The sequence below is a fragment of the Euphorbia lathyris genome, chromosome 5, assembly GCF_963576675.1.
Source record: "Euphorbia lathyris chromosome 5, ddEupLath1.1, whole genome shotgun sequence".
NCBI lineage: Eukaryota > Viridiplantae > Streptophyta > Magnoliopsida > Malpighiales > Euphorbiaceae > Euphorbia > Euphorbia lathyris.
In genome coordinates this window covers 5,340,471-5,358,821 of record NC_088914.1, presented here as the reverse complement: position 1 = coordinate 5,358,821, position 18,351 = coordinate 5,340,471, and the positions used below count along the sequence as shown (strand labels likewise).

The following is an 18,351-nucleotide window of genomic DNA, read 5'->3' as shown; positions in this document are numbered from 1 at the left end:
AATGCTATAAGTCGGAAGACGATTATTGACGCGTGGATAAACAATCAACAGAAATCTAATTTCGCAGGCAACAATTTTTTTTATATGGATAAATTGACACAGTGGTCAGAAACGCATAAAAGACAGAAGAGGTTTTCCCATTGGATCAAGCCAACTCCGATGGAAACAGAGGTACTAAGCCTAATTTGTAATTTTGTAGGGAAATAGTATATGAAAATCAACTTATTTTACGGCTTGACGCAAATGGCTTGGCCCGCCAAATTTTGTAGGGAAGAAATAGTATATGAAATGAAATCAACTTATTTGACGGCTAGACGCAAATGGCTTGGCCCGCCAAAACGGACGAACCTGACTTGCACGCGACAAATAACAGATAACTCCTTTTCTATTTTCCTCGATTTGAATCATTTCGTATTCTTTCTTCTGACTAGTATTACTTTATTATTTTTATTTCTCTTTGTTATTTTCGTTAATCCGATCTGAGCTTCGATAATTCAACAGCAATGGAAATGGATTTGGCTTCCATCAAGGCTTTATTGATTCAGTTCAGAGCTTCTACGAATTCTTTCTTATCGGATTATGAACCTCTTACTCTGCTTCTTGCTCCTCTCTTCACTCTCTTTCTCGCGAGAATTCTCCGCTCTTTTCTTCGTTTACTACACGAAAATGGAGTCAAAGCTACTATTATAGGGTTTATCATGACTTCAATCAAGTATGTGATTCATTCAATTGATTATGATTGGGGAATTTGTGTTTTTGGATATTGATTTTGTTATTTGTTTTTGTTTTTAAGGTTGGTGCCTGGGGTCAAGGGTTATATTGATGCCGAAAAACAGAAGGTTAGTCGTGATTCTTTTAATTTATTTATTTTATGCATGGTTGGTGAAGTGCTACAGTGATTTAAAAAATTTGTTTGGGCTGTAAATTCTGATACATGGGGTCTTTCTGGATTTTGAAAACATTGAATGAGTAGTTGGATAGGTGTATGTTCGATTTTGCTTCACCTTGCGAACTTGAAGGTTATATTTATGTATACTACTTGCATTAAATGCACACAATTTGGTTTCAGCATGAGGTTATTAATGGGTAGAAATGGCTATTATTATGTATAATGTCCAAAACTTAATGTTTGTTGTGCTTGTGCAGCTATTAATGAGCATAGAATTTTTGGTAAACAGCATTAATAATCTTATTTTTATTTTTTTCATTAAAAACAAACTCTGGTCGATGGTTGGGTTTGGGGTAATGTAGGTCCATAGCCTGCAGATTGTGGTAGGTGGGTAACGTTTGCAGTTTCTCTTATTTAGGATAATGAGATAGTGGGGGTGTTTGGGGTGGAAGGCCAGTGAATATCCAGGATTTACAAGTTGTGTGGTGGTCTCTCATGATTTATGGGTACTAATTGATATTTTTGGAGTGTTTAAAGCCTCGTATTTCCATAGAATTTTCAACGTTTTCGGATGATCAGCGCCCCATTTAAGGAGTACAAATTATTAGAGGCTGGAATTTATGTATCTGCATTATTCATTTTTTTCCTGAAAGTTACCATGGCTATCAAGAATTTTTTTAAATGCTAAGTTGGGGGACAACTCTAGAGCCTAATTTAAGTATTCAACTCGAAGTGAATGTGGGGCTAACAAATTACTTCCATAGATCTCTTCAGCTTACAAAGCATTTGATGGAATGAGCTACAACTTCCATAGCAAATTACTTCCACAGACCGCTTTGTGTTAAATAGTGATGGAATGAGCTACAACTTTCTGAATGTACTCCCTTTGCTTGCCTCTCTGCATTTATTGGTATTCAATCAAAGGGTAATTCTTGCCGTCCTGTTTCTGCGTTGAAAAGTAGAGTTCCCTGTCAAAGTAGGGTGTGTCCTTCTGATTTCGAATATGTGAACTTTTTATGTGGTTGATTCATACTTTGTAATCATAGCTTCCAAGTATTAATATGAGCTTCAAAAGAAATTTTCGCTCACAGGAACACTTCTTGTGACGTACACATGGATATTTTGAGATGAAAATTACCATTAGGAATACTTTTACATTGATAAATATCTAAATGAAAGACTTTTGGATCTATTTGGACCGTGATTCATGATGTTTTTCCTTATTAGCTGATGGAGGTATGCAATGACCATTGTTGCACGTAAACTCTTCTTCATTAGCGTTTCCGCGTTTCGTGTCCGTTTCCAAGCTAATTTTTCCGTTTTCATTTCCATTTCCGTGCAACATACGCAATGACTATATGTTTTTTTTTTGCTGAAGACTAACATAACTCTTTCAGTAAATTCTATATTGTGCGAGGAAATTCCAATTCCTTGTCAATGCGCCATTTTCACTGCTGTAATATATTGGGCTATTGAGTGCTTGTATGGGAATAATAATTGAAACTAAGTTCTATTCTGAAACAGCTATCCTTTTTTTTTTTCGTTTAACTACAATCTGTGTATATTTTCTTTTCGTTTAACTACCTCATGTGGATATTTTGGTCTTTGAAATGCAGGTTGTAGATAAGTTACAGGGTGATAGTAAATCTAAACGGGAGGGTTGGAGGTCAGAGTTGCCAAGGGAACGCTTTGGAGCTTCAATAATAGATAAATTGAAAGAGGAGAAAAGGAATGATGTTGCTTGGCAGGGAAAATGCTCTGGTACAGTGTATGTTTTCTATTTATTTACAAATGTTTTCACTTAGGAGCATAATTGTCAACTTGAGATTCGATTCATGAATCGTGAATCGAATCGTAAGATTCAGTTCAAATTCACAATATTATAAAAAATAAAATATTATCAAATATTAGTCTAGAAACGCAATATGGATTCAGATATAGATTCGATATGGAATAAGATGGAGCATAGTATAAGGGAAGTAGCGAAGGAAGTTCTAGGGGAATCTAAAGGTAGCATGCCACCGGGTAAGGACACATCTTGGTGGACAGAAGAAGTACGACAAGCAGTAAAGAGTAAGAGAGAATCCTATAAACTATTGGGGAAATGTAGGAGTGACGAGAACTACGAAAAATACAAAGAGGCTAAAAGGGAAGTAAAGAAGGTCATACGAGATGCTAGAGCAAAGGTGAATCGGGATCTGTATACAAGATTGGATACGAAAGAAGGGGAAAGAGACATATATAGAATTGCTCGGATGAGAGATAGGAAGACGCGAGATCTCGGAAAAGTTAAATGTGTGAAGGATGTGGACCAGAAAGTCCTAGTTGGAGATAAGGATATCAAGGAACGATGGAGGTCCTATTTTGATGACTTATTTAATGGAGATCGCCAACAAGATGTTGGAGATATAAGTATCCATCACGATATGATAAATCATGAATGCCTGCGGAGAATTCAAAAGGGTGAAGTCAAAATGGCATTAAGTAAGATGAAGTTGAAGAAAGCAGTAGGACCTGATGGCATCCCTATTGAGATTTGGAGATGTTTGGGAGAAAGAGGAATCGAATGGTTGACGACGTTCTTCAACAAAATTTGGAGAAACAATAAGATGCCATCAGAATGGAGGAAAAGTACCTTAATCCCTTTGTATAAGAACAAAGGCGATGTCCAAGATTGTGCCAACTATCGGGGAATCAAATTAATGAGTCACACTATGAAACTTTGGGAGCGAGTGATTGAACAAAGGCTAAGGAGGACGGTGAAGATCTCGGAAAACCAGTTTGGCTTTATGCCGGGAAGATCAACTATGGAAGCCATCCATCTAATGAGACAATTAATGGAGCACTATCGAAATAAGAAGAAAGACTTGCATATGGTTTTCATTGACTTGGAGAAAGCATATGATAAGGTACCAAGGGAAGTACTTTGGTGGGCCTTGATAAGGAAAGGCATTTCGCGGAAATATATTGACATCATAAAGGACATATATGAGGGAGTATGCACGAGTGTACGTACTAGTGTTGGGAAGACTGAAGAGTTTCCTATTACGACTGGAGTGCATCAAGGTTCCGCACTAAGCCCATTTCTTTTTGCCATCGTTATGGATGAACTAACAAGTTCACTTCAAGATGGTATACCATGGTGCATGCTGTTTGCATATGATATTGTGTTGGTTGAGGAGACGAAAGAAGGAGTGGAGATGAAGTTGGAACTATGGAGGCAAACTCTAGAATCTAGAGGCTTTAAGTTGAGTCGAAGTAAGACAGAATATTTGGAGTGTAAGTTTAGCGGCCGTAGGAGTAGGGAGGCAGGGACAATCATCCTAGATGGGAGAGTTGTTCAGGCCTCGGATTGCTTCCGGTATTTAGGATCTATTATCCAAACGGATGGAGAAGTAGATGGAGATGTTGCTCATAGGATTAAAGCTGGTTGGTCGAAGTGGAAGAGTGCTACGGGTTTCCTTTGTGATCCCGGCATGCCTAATAGATTGAAGGGAAAATTCTACCGGACGGCAATTAGACCAGCATTGTTATATGGTACGGAGTGTTGGGCAGTAAAACACTGCCACATCCATAAGATGTCGGTGGCGGAGATGCGTATGTTGAGATGGATGTGTGGTCACACGAGAAAGGACCGGGTGCGTAATGAAATAATTAGGACAAAAGTAGGGGTCACATCTATTGAGAATAAAATGAGAGAAAACCGACTAAGGTGGTTTGGCCATGTGAGACGTAGAGCGCTTGATGCGCCGGTTAGGAGAACCGAAGAGTGGCAAAGGGATGTAGTGGTGAGGGGTAGGGGAAGACCTAAGCAAACTTGGAGGAGGGTGATCGAGAGTGATATGAGTTTATTGGGAATTGAGGAAAATATGGTAGTGGATAGGACGGAGTGGAGGGAGCGAATCTGTGTCGCTGACACGACTTGATTTTCACGGTTTTATATGATGGTTCATGTTAGCCGACCCCGAATCATTTCGGGACTAAGGCTTTGTTGTTGTTGTTGTTGTATTAGTCTAGAAACGCAATTTTAATGTCAAACAAGAAATTATATCAACCAACTAAGTACTTACAATTCAAATCTAATGCAAATACAATTCTAATAAAACTAATTCACAAATCGGACTCGGTTTAATAACTTTGTGGAGATGGATAGTTTGAGCTTCTTACTCTTTTTCTTTGCCTTGTTGTCAACTTGATACTGATGGAATGAAACTAGTTTGAGTTGATAACTTGATAAATAACAATCAGATTAGAGTATAGTGGATTTAGTAGTTAGTATTGTTGAAGTTTTTGATGAACAGTGATGAAGATCCGACTCGAAATAGGGCCGAATCAAATTGAATCGTATGATTCGAATCGCGAATTGTAAGATTCTGTTACAATTTAGATTCACCCTATAGATTCGGCTCGAAATAGGGGTGAATCGAATCGTACGATCCGAATCGTGAATAGTAAGATTCTAACAACAGTGCTTAGGAGTATCTCGTGCACTGGTGAGGAGGTTTTTTCAGCTTCTGCCCTGTTGAAGAAATTGTTTAATTTTACTTTTGTTATTCTTTTTCTTTTCTTTTCTTTTCTTTTCTTTTCCTTTATTTATTTATTTATTTATTTTATGTTGCAGCTACATAGGGGGAAGTGAATCTGAAGGACATTTTTCTTTGATAAATGAGGCATGTTCAATGTAAGTAAGATGTGACAAAGCTAGTATTTTGATTTTTTAGTTTCTTTTATTATCATCCCTAAAAGTTACTCTTTGAATAACTCAATTGATGTGTTCAGTATGGAATTTTAATCTAATTTCCTTGACTATTCTAGTAGTGAATTAAATATATTTAACTGTCCTAAACTTTTACTTCTGCTGTTACTGCTTCCTTTAAATTTGCAGCTAAACTTAAGTTGATCCCTGCAAGGAATCTAGATGGTAAATTTTGGACATAGTGCTTATTGTTCCGAAAAGAAATTAGAGTACCACTCTACTATTGTAAAGCTTTTGCAGATGTATGAAGAAATTCTTAGCTGGATCTGAGTTCTTAAGGGGATATCGTAGTTTGTCTTAAGTTCTTCTGCTTGCAGCTATTAGATTTCTTCGATATTGTTTGGAAATATAAAAATTACCCTTCAAATCTACTTTAAACAATTTAAGTTTTTTATTCTTAAAACAGTGAACCAGCAAACATCTATATTTATTGACATTGAGTTAAATAATTTTATTGCGCTTCATTGAAAACAACAGTTAAGGCATTGCCAATTTCATGGGGTTTGTAATATTCCGTTGAACAACGTCATGATTATGTTGCTTTCATGATTTTATTGTCCTCTTACAGATGCATTCTGTATGTTCTTTGACACAATGTCCATAATAAGCTTAGGACTTCTCAAGTCCTCTCTCATCACTATTGACTTCATGTTACCTGCTTCACCATTCCTTCCCAATCATCCTTATACCTTATCTCTCATTGAAACTTAAATTGATTCACTTTCAGGTTTGCACATACAAATCCATTGCATTTGGATGTATTCCAAAGTGTAGCACGATTTGAAGCTGAAGTGGTTGCAATGACAGCTTCCCTACTTGGTAGTAAAGAAAAGGCTTCTGGAGGAGAAGTATGCGGAAACATGACATCTGGAGGAACTGAAAGTATATTGTTGGCTGTAAAATCATCTCGTGACTATATGAAGGCTAAGAAAGGAATCACCAGGCCTGAAATGTATGCTGCTGCTTTTCAAGAATGTGTTCTCAATTCATTGTTTGATTTATTTTTCTGATTTATCCCTGAGTTTAAGGACTGTTAATAAGAGTGATTTCTTTTCCCATTCATAGGATCATACCTGAATCTGCACACTCAGCATATGATAAGGCAGCTCAATACTTTAACATCAAGTTGTGGCGTGTTCCAGTAAATAAAGAATTTCAAGCAGATGTTAAAGCAATCAAACGACACATTAACAGGAATACAATTTTGGTACATTAACCTGCAGTCAATAACTTTTACTTCATTTATCTTCCAGTGATCTTTCCTAGCCAGAACAGACCTTCAGGAGTATATGCTGTTCCATTTTAATTTTGTTATGTCAAGCATAGGATGTGATTTACAAGTTGATCTGATTTTATTGTCATGCTGCTGCAGATTGTTGGATCCGCACCTGGCTTTCCCCATGGAATTATTGATCCTATTGAGGTACATGACTTCTACATCCTTCCCGGTAATGATAAAATTGTGACAAACGCATAAATTATCAGTATGTGTACATTTGTTGTTCTTTCCTAGCTGTTAATTCAAGTAAAAAATTTCTTTTACAGGAGCTTGGCGAGTTGGCTTTTCGATATGGGATTTGTCTACATGTTGACCTTTGTCTTGGTGGTTTTGTATTACCTTTTGCTCGTAAGCTTGGGTATGTCTGATCTTTCTAAAAATCCCTTTTTTGTTTTATAACTTTTATGGCCATAGCCACTTTATGTGCCCTGGTTCCCGCTAAATATGGTCCATGGAGTTCTTGATATTCAAGGAATATTGATGTCTACTTTCTCAAAATCTTAATTTGATGCATATAAAAGAATTCATGATTTTTGAAATTTTATGCACTAGTAGCGTTCTGATTTTGTGATCATATGTGCTTGAGTGACATGTTGATTTTTATTATGGAGGGTTATGGGAATTGTTAGTAGATCTGTTTGATATTGCCGCATAAGGTTATGTTAAGACATGTACAAACTGCTTGGGCGGACGCTATAGCTCAGTGACAATGTGTTCCTTGGGTAAAAGCTATTGATAGCTCTGTTCTATACTAAATGCATATATTTCTGTGAAGTGTGAACATAGTTTGTGGCTTTCACTTTCAATGGTTCACATATGGCATCGTGTATATCGTATATCGGAGCCATGTTTTTAGCCTGTAATCAAGCCGAGCCGAGCCGAGCTTTGGCCTGTTCAGGCTCGGCTCATCAAAAAATTGACGAGCTCGAGCTCAACAATGTGTTCATGAGCTGCTCACGAGCTGTTCGCGAGCAGCTTGTTAATTCAGTTCATGAACTTCACTTGCGAACTGTAACCACACAAGGGTTATTTGAAAGTGTTTTCTTATTAAGGCTAAAGGTATTACAAGTATATATATATATACAAACAACCATTAATACCCAACTACTTACTTCCCAACTACTTACTTAAATGCCAGCTACTAACTATATCTAATTAATATTGTAACACTCCCCCTCAAGCTGGAGCATAGATATTTATCATGCCCAGCTTGTTACAAATATAATTGACTCGAGTTCCTGGTAAAGCCTTGGTGAACACATCTGCTAATTGACTTCCGGTTCTGACATGTGGAGTTGTGATTGTACCATCCTCCAACTTCTCTCGAGTAAAATGACAGTCAACTTCTATATGCTTTGTTCTTTCATTAAACACACAGTTCTTTGCAATATAGATAGCTGCTTTATTATCACAGTATAACTTCATTGGTTTTATCTGGTCAAACCCAATTTCGCCAAGTAGACGACGTAACCACACAAGTTCACACGTAGCCTGTGCCATAGCTCGGTATTCAGATTCTGCACTGGATCTAGAAACTACATTTTGCTTCTTACTCTTCCATGAAACTAGATTTCCCCCAACAAATACACAGTACCCAGTAGTAGAGCGTCTGTCTGACAAATCTCCAGCATAATCTGCATCGGTGAAGCCTTCTGCGATGTGATGTCCATGATTTTGATATAACAAGCCTCGTCCAGGAGCTCCCTTTAGATACCTCAGGATGTGAGTAACAGCATCCCAATGCGTTGTCCTAGGTGAGGACATGAATTGACTTACCACACTCACAGGAAATGAAATGTCAGGACGAGTAATTGTGAGATAATTCAGTTTGCCCACAATTCTCCTGTATTTCTCAGGTTCTTTGAGTAAGTCACCATCATCAGACTTCAACTTCACATTGGGCACCATTGGAGCATCACAAGTCTTTCCCTCAATTAGACCTGCATCTTTCAACATATATAAACAATATTTTCTCTGATTTAAACAAATTCCTTTCCTACTGCGAGATACCCAAGAAGTATTTCAAAGGACCAAGATCCTTTGTCTGGAAGCAAGTACCAAGGAACTTCTTCAACTCCTTAATCCGATCAACAACACTTCCTGTAATTATGATATCGTCAACATACACAACCAGTAGAATGCATCCAGAGCTAGAACTGAAGTAGAAAACAGAGGGATCATATGCACTTCTGTGTAAGCCGAATTCCATTACTGCGGCACTGAATTTACCAAACCATGCACGAGGAGATTGCTTCAAACCATACAGAGACTTTCTTAATCTGCACACCTTTCCAGACTCCCCCTGAGCAACAAAGCCAGGAGGTTGCTCCATATAAACCTCTTCATTCAGGTCACCGTGCAAGGAAGCATTTTTAACATCCAGTTGATGAAGCTCCCAATTGTAAGTGGCAGCTAAAGAAATGAACAGACGGACAGAAGTGAGTTTAGCAACAGGAGAGAAAGTAACGAAATAATCAAGACCATAAGTCTAAGCATAGCCTTTAGCAACCAGGCGAGCCTTCACTCGAGCAACAGTACCATCAGGATTCATCTTAACAGTCCAAATCCACCGAGCACCAATTTTCTTCCGATCTTTTGGTAAGTCCACAATGTCCCAAGTGTGATTATGTTCAAGTGCCTTCAGTTCTTCTTTCATTGCCTCTAGCCAATCAGGATGATCCATAGCCTCTGAAATGGATTTTGGAACTGCAATGGAATCTAAGGTAGCTACAAAACACTTGGAAGGGGGTGATAAGGCATCATAAGAAACAAAGGAGGAGATAGGGTAAGTGCAAGACCTTGTACCTTTCCGAAGAGCAATAGGGAGATCAAGACTAGGTTCAGATGAAGATGTAGGATCTGGAGCCGAAACAGATGAGGTATCATTGGTGACTGGTCCTGGAGCAGGTGCCGTAACCGCGGGCTGCACACGCCTAGAATAAACGTGATGAATAGGAGGACGAGGGACAACCTGTTCACTTACAGTATAGATCAAAAAATTATCATCAGATGTATCAGTAGGAAAAGAGGGTGAAGGGGAAGATGGACGGAAGAAAGACGTATTCTCAAAGAACGTGACATCGGCCGACACAAGATAGCGCCCCAAGGATGGAGAGTAACAACGGTACCCTTTTTTACTTCGAGAATATCCCAAAAAGACACACTTGAGAGATTTGGGGTCAAGTTTGGAGACTTGAGGACGAATATCGTGTACAAAACAAGTGCACCCAAAAATACGAGGGGCAAGAGAAAATAAAGATTGAGAAGGAAACAGGATAGAGTATGGAATCTGACCCTGAAGAACAGCGGACGGCATACGATTGATGAGGTAACAGGCAGTGGAGACAGCATCTGCCCAAAACACTTTCGGGACTTGTATTTGGAACATGATCGCCCGAGTGACTTCAAGTAAATGGCGATTCTTCCTTTCGGCTACACCATTCTGTTGTGGTGTAACAACACATGACGTTTGATGAATAATACCATGTTGTAGAAGGTATGACTGAAAAGTACTGGATAAGTATTCTTTGGCATTGTCACTTCGCAAAATACAAATATTTTTATTAAATTGAGTTTTAATCTCAGCATGAAAAGCACAAAAAACAGTAAATAAATCTGAACGGTGCTTCAAATGATAAAGCCATGTAACTCGAGAAAAATCATCCACAAAAGTCACAAAATAACGATAACCAAGTTTAGAAACAATAGGACAAGGACCCCACACATCAGTGTGAACTAAATCAAAGACAGACTCAACACGTTTATTTATTCGAGGAGAATATGGGACTCGATGGTGCTTAGCAAACTGACATGCTTCACACTCCAAAATAGAGTTCCTTGGAAGACTCGGACACATTTTCTACAAGACTGGAAGAGATGGATGACCAAACTGACAATGAAGCTGCAACAGAGAGGAGCTTGTACAGGAAATTGGTCTTGGCACCGCTTCAGTGGAGTCAAGAACATACAACCCATTCACCAGTTTCCCTCTACCAATATTCTGTTTCGTCCCAAGATCCTGAAAAAGGCAATAATTTGGGAAGAAAACAACACAACAATTAAGGGCTTTGGTGAGTTGACTAACAGATAACAGATTAAAAGGAAATTGAGAAAGACATAAAACAGAGGATAAAGAGATTTTGGAGGTAGGATGAGCAGTTTCATGACCATTTACAGGAGCGGTGGCTCCATTAGCTAAAGTAACAGATGGCAGATTGGTATTAGAATCAAAAGAAGAAAGAATACATGTGTTACCAGTCATGCGATCGGTAGCACCAGAATCAATAACCCAACTACGGGATGAGGTGGAGAGACAAGTAGCCCGATTACCTGTATTAGCCAAAGCAGTAGTAGCGGACTGGGAGGCACTATGATCAAGAGACAGTTGCTGAAGTCGAGCATATTCATCAACAGAGATAGTGACAGTAGGAGTAGAAGACGAAGATTGAGGGGACGGTAGGATACCATCACCAGCAGCAATGTGAGCAAACTTCTGATTGTTACTTTTCTGCGGCCGACCATGTAGCTTCCAACAGTTCTTCTTAATATGTCCTTCTTTACCGCAATGATGGCATACCTGATGACCACTTTGAGAGATACGGTGAGTAGTGGAATTCTGAGGACCACTTTGAACTCCATGTGTCGCATTGCTCACCAGAGCCATTGTCTCTTGAGACATCACATCAGACGTCTTTTCAATATCCTTACACACAGGAAGAAGTCGACCATAGAGGTCAGCAAAGGAGGGAAGTGTCCCACTGGTCAATATCTGGCTGCGTGCTATTTCAAATTCAGGACCAAGACCCTTCAGAAATCCAAGAACAAATACACGATCATCATCCTCTTGCATCTGCTTAACATCGGCTGTCATAGGAAATCGAGTCCGCTTCTCCTCACAAATCTACTTACATTCATTATAATACTGAAAGAAGGTGCGACTCTTTCTCTGAGGACGATAATATGAAGACAACAAGTTATGAATATGAGTCAAGTCTTGTTTACTAGCATACATAGACTCTAAGTATTCCCACATTTCCTTGACAGTATTACAATGAGTCACAATGTCATCAATAGTAGAGTCCAAAGTATTCTGAATCAGATTAAACAGTTTATAGTCTACCATCTCCATTTCTTCCTACTTCCCTGATCATCTCTAGGTGGAGGATTATTACTCAAATGATCCCCCAAATCAAAACTATTAATGTACCGAGTAATAGTACGTTTCCACTGAGTGTAATCCTTAACTCCAGTCAATTTTTTGTCCGTAATTCGAGTGGTACCAACAGTAATTTCAGTCATGACTTTCTTTTCCTCACTCATTGTCAATCCAAGCAAATGACAATTACCACCAAAAAATCAAAGAACAGTAAAGGCACTACTAATAATTTTAACAAGACCAAGATAAAGTAGAGCAAATGTAGCAGCCTCAATTGAACAGAAAAAACAGATCAGAAAAATGAGTCAAACCGAACACAAGCCGGAGCAACCACAAAGAAGGAGACTGACCGGAGTTGCCACAACGAGAAACTAACCACACAGACGGGCCGGAGATGAGGCTGGGAGAAGAAAAACGGCGGCGAACGGAGCAGCCACGCGCCCTCACGCGTCGGCGAGTGGGCGGCGCGTCGGAAACAGAGGCGACGCGTGAGCCCTACGCGCGGCCTTTCTGGTTGCCGGAGTTGTGCGACCCGACAGATTGGCGGCAGAGGAATCCAATGGAGGGGGCGGTGAGATGAACGGAGGTGTTTGAAAAAACGACTTCCAACCTGGACCGACGTTTACCGTTCAAACTCGGAGAAACAACTTCCTAAGCCAAAATGCTTGGCTCTGATACCATGTAACCACACAAGGGTTATTTGAAAGTGTTTTCTTATTAAGGCTAAAGGTATTACAAGTATATATATATATACAAACAACCATTAATACCCAACTACTTACTTAAATGCCAGCTACTAACTATATCTAATTAATATTGTAACACAAACATTTCATTAATTATGTTTATTAATTATATTGATTTGACCTTTCTTTAACACAAAACTAGTTAGTTTTGAAAGCTACGGGACTAAATTTTACACAAAACTATGTTGTTTTACATTTTCCTTTTATGAAAATATAACCGAGCTTGTACACAAGCGTGTTAATGAACATTATAATCGAGCTTGTTCATGAACCTATAATCGAGCCTGCTCGCGAGCTTTCGAGCCGAGCTTCGTCATGTTCTAGCTCAGCTCGTTTATAAATCGAGCCGAACACTTTAGTAGCATTTATCTAGTGTCAGTTTCTTCCTTATCTTAAAGCATCTCATACGATATCCATGCTTATTTTCTGGTTCTTATTTTTTCTTTTCAGCTACCCGATACCACCCTTTGATTTTTCTGTTAAAGGAGTAACCTCTATCTCAGTAGATGTACATAAATATGGGTTGGCTCCTAAAGGAACTAGTGTAGTTCTCTACAGAAATCATGATATTAGAAAGGTAAAAGTCTACTTCTTACTTTTCTTGACTTTTAGAATATTCTTTTCCATCTGTTAGGATGTTACATGAAAACTTTGATTTTAAAGCTTTCACGTCTCCGTATCCGTATCGGAAACCGAAACTCTCGGAAATTTGTACGAAAAGTTTCTGGGTAACGTTTCCTTAATTTAGAAAAATTGAAAACTCGTTTCTTAAAATTTGGAAACTCAATTCCGACGATGTAATGTATTTTCAAAAGTGGATAAATACTAATCTCATGTTTAGTAAACCCTCCCCCAATATGTGACTTGTATGTAGTTTTTTTAATGTGTATATATATATATAAAATTAAACAGGCATTTTTACAATTTTAAAATTTATAGATACATCCATAAATTTTTATTATTTACAAGTTTCCCACGTTTCGGTTTCCTATATTTTTTACAAACATCCTTTTTCTGTTTCCATGGTTAAACCACAAAACTATATTAATTTGGATTACCACAAAATATTTTGCTTGAGTTGCAGATCTTTTTGCTTATGTTCTTTCATATGTAGTTTATGTTTCTCGAAATATTTCTCAAATTTTTTCTGATATGAGTTCTCTGTCGTGGCATTGCTTATTGGTGTGCTTGGTCCTTGGCCCACTGTCTTCGAACAGAATCAATTTGTTGCTGGTAAGTTTACTTTTCTTTGCCAACTAATTTCTTAGAGAAATAGTACTGTCTTGATAATATTTGAACAAATGTTTTGGTTCTTATGTGATGACCTTATTGAATGGTATTAAGTATTACTTTGTTATATTTTATAAGTCATTTAAGGTTTTTCATCAAGATCGATAAAATATTATTAGACTATTAGAATGATTAATTTACCTTTAATACTTATCCCAAAACTCTACTTTTCATCCATACAAAAATTCTCTTTCTTAATTATTATGGTTTAATTAGGATATTTTCATTAATACTAGACCTCTCTCTTACCATTAATAAGGTCAAATTTGAGGAAAAATTGCCAAAAGTGCATATGCATTGCTAATACAAAACGGCATATAAAAATGAACAATATGCAGCCAATACCTTTGTGGGTTGAAAAATATATCAATAGTTAGTTTCTTGGAATTAAGGATCAATTTGGCTATAGGTTCAGTTTAGTCCAAATCGAAGTTTAGATATTAATTCAGCCATGAAGTTGACAATATTTGACAAAGCCCAATACAATCAATTTCAATACCTAAAAGTTTGTCAATTTGGGCTAATTTGTCAAATAATGCCAACTTCAAGGCTGAATTGATACCTAAACTTCGATTTGGACTAAACTGAACCTGCCTGCTAACTTTAGGGGCCAAACTGATCCTTAATTCTACTTTCTTGTTTGACTTCATATTTTTGGTAGTTTCGAGCTTCTGTTCAAGTTTTTTTTTTTTTTGTGCTGTACTACAGTCACTGAGTGGTCTGGTGGTCTCTATGTATCTCCGACCATTGCTGGAAGCAGGCCTGGAGGTCTAATAGCAGGGGCTTGGGCAGCAATGATGTCTCTGGGAGAAGAAGGTTTCAGCTTTTGGTCTCCTTTTTTTGCTTAGCCAGATTTATTTACTGATGATTTATTTATTTTTTGGCTGATTATGGTTTCTTTCACAACTGAAAAAAGGTTACTTGAAGAACACAAAAGCAATAATGGAAGTATCCAAGAAATTACAGGAAAGGTTTGTACTTTTGCAATCATGTTTATTCCATTCATTTAGTTTGTCTTATAACTAAATGGGATAGAAATCCTAGCTCAATTTTACCCTTTTCCAAAAAAATCTATAAAATTGGACTAGGTTTTTATTATGAGGGTAAAATTAAGCTAAATTTTTTACCATGGCGAAAAATTGGGGTATTCTGTATGGCAAGTGTAAAATCGATCGCTCCCCAATAACCTGCACGGATACTCCTTTTTAGTAGCGTTTCTGCGTTTCGTGTCTGTATCCTTTTTGGTTTTTAAGGCTATTTTGGGAAGGTTGTGTTTTAGAAATAACGTTTCCGGTATTTGTTTCCGTTTCCGTGTCCGTGCAACATATATTTGACATTTTCTTTTGTCAAGGAACCATTTTAAGCAAAAGGTTGAACTGATGGTTGAGACTCAATAATAGCATTTATTATAATTTGTGATGCATCTCCGCACACGAATTCCCTCATGGCTTAAAGTGTGTATAACATAGGCTCATCTTACCATTGTGTTGAAATTTCACCGACAAGGGGTTACTAGGATTCGAAACCTCAACCAGTTGGTCTAAGAGGCTCTAATACCAAGTCAAGGAACCATTTTTGACCAAAAGTTTAAACTTATAGTTTAAAGCTCAATTATATCATTTATTATAATCTCTGAATCCCTAACTCAATTGAAATTTGACATTTTCTTTCTCAGAATGATGGAGCTGCCTGAGTTATTCATTGTTGGAAAACCGGATATGACAATTGTGGCTTTTGGATCAAATGTTGTAGACATATTTGAGGTCAACGATATCATGTCGTCAAAAGGCTGGCATTTGAATGCATTGCAGAGACCCAACAGGTAGGCATTTTCATTGAACAATCATGCTCATACAATGCTATATAGCCATCCCTGGTGAGGGTGACAAAGTTGAGAAGAGCTATGTTAAACTAGGAGTTCCAATTTCAATTGATCGATCAATGTTTTTCACCAGCACTGAGCAGGACTAGGAAGCTAATTTAGTCCATAAACTTTTTTAGAAAGGCTCAACGTATTAGTGTATACTTGGTGAAACTCGTTCTAGAGTAACAATTCGTATAAGTGGTTCGTGTTATGTTAATTATTAAGTTAGTGTCAAATGAGTCAACTCTGTCCCAGCTCAAAAAATCTTGTGTCACAATCGTGTTAATCCAATCAGATTCGTGTGGTTTTCGTATTGTGTTCACTGGTCATATTTAACTTTACTGGGAAGATATAGTAATACTTTTAATTGATATATATTTACTTTATTTTTGGATCAACGGACCATCCAAAAGTTTCATTCAAAATCTATTTAACAAACCCCTAATCCGCTAATATCATGTTAGGTTCGTGTAATAGGTTTACAAGCCACATAACTTTACTATCTCTATTAGTAGATGCAATGTAAAAATATGGAGATACGAGTCGTGTTCGTGGTCGCTTATAATTTTCTTACCACAGTTAGGTGACTTGTGAAAACATGAGAAAATATCATAATAATCTTAAATACTTGTGTAGTTTTCGAGTTAGTAGCAATCCTAACCCAATTAAATGTATGTTAATTTCGTGTCACTCCAAAAACGACTCATGTCCTGTGAGGGCGAATTGATACTTCATCCATTACTTTATCAGTTCTGTTTCAAGCATACATTTTAGATGACCATTTTCAATAGACTAGATGTTTGATGCTTTTTGTTGATGTGTCTGAAACAGCCTTCATATATGCATTACTCTGCAACATGTATCGGTTATCAATGACTTCATACAGGATTTACGGGAAGCTGTGCAAACTGTAAGTTCTCTATAAAGAAATCATGAAAATTTCTATCATATTAGTATTAAGGGAAAACTTGAATTGGGATTTCACGCTGTTTTTTTTTTTTTAAATGACAAAATGGTTCATCTAGTTTTCGATAACAAACAACAACAACAAAGCCTTAGTCCCGAAATGATTCGGTGTTGGCTAACATGAACCATCATATAAAACCGTGAAATCAAGTCGTGTCAGCGATACAAATTCTCTCCCTCCACTTTGTCCTATCCACTACCATATTTTCCTCAATCCCCAATAAACTTATATCACTCTCGATCACCCTCTTCCAAGTTTTTTTAGGTCTTCCCCTACCTCTCACCCCTACATCCCTTTGCCACTCTTCAGTCCTCCTAACCGGCGCATCAAGCGCTCTTCGTCTTATATGGCCAAACCACCTTAGTCGGTTTTCATCTAGTTTTCGATGTTAGCGAAAAAAAGAAATTTTCAGAAATACTGTTAAAGTTAGAGGGAATTAGTTTCCAATATTAGTGAAGAAAGGAATTTTCAGTATACTATTAAAGTCGGAGGGAATTTCTGGTATTATTATTAAAGTTGATGACGTGACGGATGATATTTTTGTCCAAATCAGAAAAATGAAAATATTGCACGAGAAAGAAATATTTCAAATTAATAGCTCATTGTCTGCTCTCAGTCGGTAAATTTTCTAGTGAAAATGACGACTTGAAGTAGTCTAGCTGTAGAAATAGCGAAATGGAAGGTGATCAGATAAAAATGTCTTTTGACTTTTGACTTCCGACTTTAAGCAGTATTACCAAAAATTCTTTTGTTTGCTAACATCGAAACCACGTTATATCATTTTATTACAACAAAAATTCTATAGTCCTCGAAGTGTCAGAGCGTGAGACCGCGGAAGTTTCATAGTTTCCTTCCGCGGGAGGGTAGTTTTATTGCATTTTAACACTTCCTGTGAAGTAATTTTTCTTTCCTTTGCCCTTCAATCATTCAGGTGAAGGCAAATCCAGGTCCCATAAAAGGAGGACTTGCTCCAATTTATGGTGCTGCTGGAAAAATACCAGATAGAGGTATGGTTCAGGAGTTGTTGGTAAATTACATGGACAGTACATGTTAAGTGTGTCTTTCTTTCATATCTTTAACTTGTATAAGAATAATATTTTGTAATTTATTGTTGTACTATTTAAATTGCCAGTTGTTTCCGTTGCTTTATATTCACAAATAGATTAGAAAATGGAGGGAGGGTTACACGTAGGGTTGCAAATGGGCAGGAATTTGCCATCACCGTCGGGGATGGGAAATCCCCGATTAAAATCCTGCGAGATGGTGATGGAGATTGTTTTGCCTTGCAAGTGAGAACGGGGTGGGGACGGCGATATGTATCCCTGCCTGTGCTGTGAGTATCCATGTATCTGTCCCCGATATTGCTTCCACGGGATTCCCAATTAATTCCCCGTCTAACATTTAT

The 18,351-nt window shown here is 37.7% G+C and overlaps 1 protein-coding gene across 2 annotated transcripts; it reads left to right on the top strand.

The window, feature by feature from the left end:
• The first annotated feature begins 323 nt into the window (after window positions 1-323).
• LOC136229621 (sphingosine-1-phosphate lyase) lies at window positions 324-18,085 on the top strand. 2 transcript variants are annotated; one of them, XM_066018527.1, is made up of 15 exons: window positions 324-712; window positions 794-839; window positions 2,506-2,657; window positions 5,511-5,570; window positions 6,373-6,597; window positions 6,711-6,852; window positions 7,018-7,068; window positions 7,191-7,282; window positions 13,276-13,402; window positions 14,043-14,058; window positions 14,824-14,931; window positions 15,032-15,086; window positions 15,791-15,937; window positions 16,811-16,889; window positions 17,878-18,085. In XM_066018527.1, the coding sequence occupies exons 1-15, from the start codon at window positions 504-506 to the stop codon at window positions 17,998-18,000; spliced, it is 1,632 nt and encodes a 543-aa protein (XP_065874599.1). In that variant the 5' UTR covers window positions 324-503; the 3' UTR covers window positions 18,001-18,085. The 2 variants fall into 2 exon arrangements, with proteins under 2 accessions (XP_065874599.1, XP_065874600.1); XM_066018528.1 differs by lacking the exons at window positions 324-712; window positions 794-839 and having other exon boundaries at window positions 2,510-2,650.
• The last annotated feature ends 266 nt before the right edge of the window (window positions 18,086-18,351 follow it).